Source organism: Amborella trichopoda, chromosome 2 (assembly GCF_054954075.1).
Source record: "Amborella trichopoda isolate Santa Cruz 75 chromosome 2, AtrichopodaSantaCruz75HAP2 v2.0, whole genome shotgun sequence".
Taxonomy (NCBI): Eukaryota; Viridiplantae; Streptophyta; class Magnoliopsida; order Amborellales; family Amborellaceae; genus Amborella; species Amborella trichopoda.
The window spans coordinates 58700811-58707498 of NC_142337.1; the positions used below are offsets into that span (position 1 = coordinate 58700811).

Below are 6688 nucleotides of genomic sequence, written 5' to 3' on the forward strand. Positions count from 1 at the left end.
GATATAAAAGGCCGTTCCGATATTTTCGTTTATTTTTGCTTCTTCAAGATGGAATAATTTGTAAAATCAGAATTTAAAACAGAAAAGAGACCTTCAGGTATTTGGCAAATTTATCATTACAATTTAGAGAGGTTATTAAGTAAAGAGATCTTATGGTTTTCTCAAAGCCATGCAGCCCATTAACTTTCCAACATTTTATAATGTAGCCATGAAAATGTATTTCATACTGCTAGGCCTTATACAGTGACACTTCTCATCTCACAAGAAAATACACTTCCAACACCGAAAGACCTACAAATCGGTTATATCTATGCCAAGGATCATAGACCTGAGAAGAAAAAGATTTCAAATCTTAAAAATGGTTCATGTTGCAGCATTTTTCTAAACCACCTATTTCGTATTTACAAACCCATCAATCCACACGACATTTGAAGCTTCAACTGGGTTTTGAGGTCACCCATGGTTTTCCTCTCCCATCCATGAGGAATTTTATGTAGTCAAACATTGTTGCAGAAATTACAAACAACTTAAAGACAATCCTATCGGACATGCCGGTAATCCCCTTTTTCATTCAGTTTAATTCAAAGAAATTCAGTCACACTTCTTAGTGATCTCTCCCTGCAAACAGAAGGGGAGCCTTCAGGTCAATTCTCACGAGTATCAAACTGGTTTTTGCACAAATTTTCCTTCATATCATATCATACATTCAGTTAGCTTCCACTTCAAAACTACCCATGGGAACCAACAAGGAATCCTTACATCAACTCCCCATGGCCTCACACTCTCCAATCTCAATCCCCAAAACCCAAATAACACCCTCCTCTAAATACCCAAACTTCTACTCCTCCTTTATACAACCCCAAGCCCCTCTTTTTTTCTCTCTCTCTCTCTCTCTCTCTCTCTCTCTCTCTCTCCACAAAACCCAACTCTTATTCACATAATCAATGAAACAAGCTCCCAGTTCTGTGTAGGCGCTCAGTTCTGTGTAGTCCCACCATAACCAGAACCGGGGCCTCCTAGAGAGAGAACAACTCCATGAAGGTCAGGCCTCGCTGCCAAAGGAGGGGAACGCCAGCCCCAGTTGCCAGATTCTGTTGGCCTTGTGGTCGGATTCCGGCATTGCCTTTGCATCTCCTCTCTCGATTCCGACAAGATTGTAGCTGGTCGAAGGACTTGCACAGATGGTGCCGTCCCTAGTGAGCCAGTTAATGGAGTGGGGTGTGAGACCACTGCTTCTCTCGTTGTGATGCTAGGTCCCTGAAAAAGGGAATCGGATTGGTTACAGAGAGATAGTTTAGTGTAAATATCTTGTGACTGTAATGTACACGGCCAGACAAATTGATTGTGCAATGTAGTGTAAATGTACTCTGTGACACAGACCTGGCTGAATAAGACGCCGATGAAACACACAAAATAACACACACAGGGTATTCACACCATGTGCATATATACTGTGACTGAAATTGCATAGACCAAACAAATTTATTACAGAATTGGGGTAAATGAAGGTACTCTTGAGGGTACATGCATGAATAAGACGCCACTGAAACAAACAGGTCATGGCTGCAATTATTGATAAATTGCTAATAGATGCCATGACTGTAAATTTGTACATGGGCAGAGAAATTCAATGCGCGATTCATAGTGAGAGGAGGTTTTAGAGGTTTACAGGGCTGAATAAGATGCCTCTGAAGATCTGACCATTCACATTTGCAGTCATTAGGTACCCTGAGTCAAAGGCACCATCTACTGTGCCCCGTACCTCGGCTCCCAGCTGTACAGAAAAAAGGGAGACAAAATTAAATGTATGCCATCAACTCATCTCTCTCTCTAGCTAATCAGCTTGTGCAGGCGAGGACCGCTAGGCTAGGGCACGCCAGAGGAGACTTGTGCAGGCGAGGACCGCTAGGCTAGGGTGTGCCAGAGGAGCAGCGATTCTCTCTCTCTCTCTCACACACACACACAAAACAGTGGATGAATTACCAAATTCGGTACAGCGACAATCCCAGTGGACTCCATTGGTTGGGCTTCAGGTTTTCTTGTTGAAAATACCCGAACAAATTGCTCAGGCTTCACTTCTCTAATGGGTTTCTGTGTCCCGTTTCTCTGATGGGTTTGGTAATTCGAAAGGCCACTAGGTTGGCTCTGGTTTTTGGTGGTCTCAAACAGGTTTAATGGTGGAGAGGGCAGGGATCTATGGGGGGTTGGAGAGGAGAGACCTGGGGGAGCTATGGTCTGTTCTTGATCTGACTGAGATGGTGACGAATGTTGAGAGAGGGAATGGGAATGCTCTTCTTGCTCGGATTCTATGTCAATTAATCTTTGCTGAGACGATTTTCTCCTCTTTGCCTGCATATTATCTGCAGAATATGAAATGCAGCCCTTAAAAACTTTAGTAACCAAATATTGGACCTCAGGAATGTTGGGAAACGAAGATTATGAACAAATCGGAAGAATACACCATTGAACTTCGTGGATTTTTCCGCAAGATAGTATGACATTCAAATATATTCACAGAACTCTCTCTCTCTCTCTCTCTCTCTCTCTCTCTCTCACACACACACACACACACAGAAGAACTAACATTATAATGTTTCTCAAACTATGAGCATTACCTATTCTACACATGGTATGAATCAACACACCTGAACTACGCAAAAATTGATGCCTACATTCCCCCTCAGCATCACTGCCTCTCAGATTAGACTCCTCTCTCCACAGCTGAGACAAAAATTCACAAGGTCATGACTGCATGAGCAAAACACAAGAACTGCCAACACTCTCTCCCATATGTAGGACCAAATTTTTGCCTATTTTCCAACTTCCCATCAAAATAAATTCAAAACATAAAGATTGCACAGATATTTTTACTTACATCAACTGGTTTGGCGTCATTCACTGGTTTCTCAGGGCCTTCCCCTTTACAAAAACTTGAGACCTTTGGCTTCTCTTGGTGCCATTGTTTCCCAAATACCTTGCACATGGAAACATTGTAACGGCCATTTGGGTGGTCTGCTCCCAAATGGAGTATAAGCAATTCATCTAATGGCCTTTCATCCTCTCCACACCTGCAGATTCAAGCACCGCAGAAAGAAGTATAGTATACTTTGCTCAAACCCAATTCTATTTTTTTTATATTAGTTAAGATCTTCATCATTCATTTATTTTCTTATTACTGTTTTGCAAAAGAACGTTGGGCCTTCTCTACCACTTGATGAAAGTTAAAAGTAAGGGACACTATAAACATAGAAAGGGAAAAGGAACAGTATTAATCCCGTGCTCTAGATTAAGAACCCTTATATTCGTGCGAGCTACAGAGGAAAAGAATATATTTTTTACCAGCTAACCACTACAGAGCTTGTACTTGGAGAACGTTAAATGTTTAAGAAAGTTACCCTCCATAGATGGCTATATCTGATTCTGCAACAGCGGCACTATGAGAAAACCGCCCTTGGGGCTGTTGGCCCCGGATATCAAACTGAGTCCATGAGCAAGTGTTCATGTCAAGGACCCAAACATCTTTATAGTACTGCCTATCTCCAACTCCAGCAATGATAAATACCTGTAAAATAAAAGAGAAAAACAGCAGTGAGACTATTGAAGTTAATTTGTTATTTACTAATTTTGATAGAGGAAATAGGAAAAATCATACACTTCGAGAACTACACAACCTGAGAAACCAAAAACTCACCTTTGAGCCAATTTTTACAGATGCATGACCTGCTCTAACTCCAGGAGAATATCCTTGAACTACCAACTGTCGGAAGAGAATAGCTCCAAAAATGAACAAAGGCTGAATGGCTTTGTTAAAATGTCTAAAGTACCATAAAATAACCCAGATTTATTGTGCAATTTATGGTTGCTATGACATTTTACTATTTTCAAAATCTGCAATTCATCATCAAATTGATCTATTACATAAACATCAATCTAACACTGCTGTTAGAGAATTAAAAAGGGAACCTTAAAGAACAAATCTCACTTCAGGATACTCAAATGGCATTTAAGGGCTTCATATCCCACTAAGGTGGCGATGCCACTTTTTCCTTTAGGACCCAAAAATGCCCAAATTAAGCAATTGCCAATTACACGATTGAATGTCATTGTAAATCAAGAAACACATACATAAGACAGAACAAAATTGAATCGATGATAAGATAGATGAGATCATACCCTTGACCAAATCATTGTGTCCATATCAAGAACATCAACATCACCAAGATAGTGATCACCACAGTCTCCTCCATAAACAATTAGCCTGTTATCTATCGCAACCGCTGTATGGCTATCTCGAGGGGCAGGGAGATCACCCTTCACCTCAGGAGAAATCCATCTCATGTTCTTCAAATCAAGGATATGCACATCATTTAAGTAATTTCCTTCCCCTTCTCCACTCCCTCCAAATATCACCAATTTATCGTCATTTACAATAGTGGCAGTGTGGCTCTCTCGAGGAGAAGGTGGGTTCCCTTCGACAATGGGCTTGCTCCATTCCTTAGTCCTCAAGTCCAACATATGGAGATCATTGATCTTTTTTGAACCATTTGTACCCCCAAATACTATCATTTTATGCCCTGTGAGGACTGAACTGTGGCTATCTCTAGTCCCTGGTTGATGGCCAGTGGTTACTAGGGAGCTCCATACCATGGTCTTCAAATCTAGAGTGAGAACATCACTGAAATGTAGCCCACCGCAACATCCCTGAGTAAAAGAGTAAGAGATTAAGTAGATCAGTTGAGAGAGAGATTGTTGGAGCTGGTTATTTACAAGTAGTTAAGCACAGAGCCATGAAGTTAATAACCAGACCAGGAAAGAAAAGCAAAAGGATGGTAACAGTGTCATTAAGAAACTCAAAAGAAATCTATCTCTCTCTCTCTCTCTGAATTACAAACAAGGGAAGGAAAAAGTCAAAACTAAACAGAAGAAAGCAATTGCTCAAGCTTTTAAGATTGAATTAGGAATGGAAAACACTCAGCATTGAAGTAATAGAGTGATTTCAGTAGTAATGGGCACCATGACTAGAGGGAATAGGAAGAAAAGGAAAGGAAGGAAAGAATAAAGAAGGGAACCTCAGGAGAACAAGCTCCTCAAACACATGGAGAAAATTGTGAAGTCAAAACTTTGCAAGCTGAAATCAGAATAACAATTTCTTTTCCCACTACAGATTATGATAACCGACATTACGAAATCGCATAGCTTTAAAAATAAAAAAAACAATTGAGGGAATTCGAAAGACCAGAACTATGAACTATTTAAGGCACCAAGTTGTGATTGCGAAAGAACATGAACATGGCAACGATTTAAAAAGTAAGACCCCTTTCTCTATTAAAAAGATACAAAAATAGTAATCATTCAGAAAAGCAGAGGCATACCATAGACCCCAAAAATAATTAAGGAAAATAAACCACAACAAACAGGGCCAAATTACTACAATAAAAATCATTACAAAATAATTCAACAAAAGAAAAGAATCCAGCACCAAACAATCACCTAAAGCTCAAAACCAGAAAATTTAGAAATTTACATGCAAGGAAAAAACAGCTGGGATTTCAAATCTTCATCATGCACGGTTATAAACATATAAAAAAAATTAAAATAAAATAAAACCAACAAAATAAATCACGAAATAAGGATAATAAAAATTATACAGCGCATATAATTTGAAAGAAAATGATATACACAAACTTACCCCAAAAACATAAAGAACCCCATCGGAATAACAAGCAGAGTGCCCCCATCTCTCAGATGGATTAAACCCCAAAACCCTCGGATATAACCACATTGGCTTCTTCACAACCCCTCCACCCATGTATCAAAACCTTCAAATTTCAAAATACTTCCCTCTTTTAGAGTAAAATAACAGAGAGAGAGACCAATGACCTCAAAAATAGAGAAGAGTTAAATTACAACAGAAAATTACATAGAGAGCAATAGAGGTCTAAAAAGGTAGAGCAAATTGGGTAGAAAGAAAAAGCGTCAATTTTCAAAAGCATCATCATGTAAAGAGTATAATGGTTACTTGACAGAGTAAGAGACTAATTTCAAGGCCAGAAACCTCGAAAATCAGAAAAGAACCCAAACTTAGAGAGAGCGGGGGGTAAAAAGTTGGGTAGGGAGAGAAGCTTCAAAATTTTGAAGCCACGCCCCAGCAGAGAGAGGATGAGGTGGGTTGACAGATAAGATGGGTGCTTTCAAAAGTACTGTAGAGGAAACATGCTAGACTGGGGGGTGGTGAAATGTTGGGGTCCTGCAATGGGATTGACAGGTTGCTGGTGATGGTTGGATTTGATGGCTGGTGAGGAAGGAGAACTAGAGTTAGAGAGAGAAAGAGGAGAGAGGGTGATGTAAAATCATGGGAGGTTGACTGTTAGTGTTGTGGACTGCTGAGTTTATGGGAATGTGGGCTCTTTCCCTCTCTTGCTTTGTCTAACTGAATATGATGAGAGAGAGTGTGAGTATGTGTTTGTGCTTGCATTTTAAAGAGAGAAAGGTCGTCATTTTAGAAAGAGAAAGTACAGAGGGAGATCATTTTAGAGAGAGAAAGCTAGAGAGAGAGAGAGATCACTGTTGGGTCATGGGAAATGATGCCAATCTATATCATAATCTAGAAATATTTAGCTTTTCGAGGACTTAATTTGTTAACAGTTTCGGTACTAATGAGCCCTCCGATTTTTAAGGAATTTCTGAA

At 39.8% G+C, this 6688-nt stretch overlaps 1 protein-coding gene across 3 annotated transcripts; it reads right to left on the reverse strand.

Annotated features, from left to right (window-relative positions):
- Positions 1 to 329: 329 nt before the first annotated feature.
- LOC18431245 (uncharacterized) lies at positions 330 to 6456 on the reverse strand. 3 transcript variants are annotated; one of them, XM_006841373.4, is made up of 9 exons: positions 5690 to 6456; positions 4174 to 4701; positions 3692 to 3757; positions 3396 to 3562; positions 2876 to 3068; positions 2646 to 2721; positions 1984 to 2360; positions 1670 to 1774; positions 330 to 1257 (listed from the first exon to the last, which is right to left on the reverse strand). In XM_006841373.4, exons 1-9 carry the CDS (start codon positions 5807 to 5809, stop codon positions 976 to 978), a joined length of 1914 nt encoding a protein of 637 aa, XP_006841436.1. In that variant the 5' UTR covers positions 5810 to 6456; the 3' UTR covers positions 330 to 975. The 3 variants fall into 3 exon arrangements, with proteins under 3 accessions (XP_006841436.1, XP_088715059.1, XP_088715058.1); XM_088858933.1 differs by having other exon boundaries at positions 3692 to 3888; positions 5690 to 6449; XM_088858932.1 differs by having other exon boundaries at positions 5070 to 6150.
- Positions 6457 to 6688: the final 232 nt, after the last annotated feature.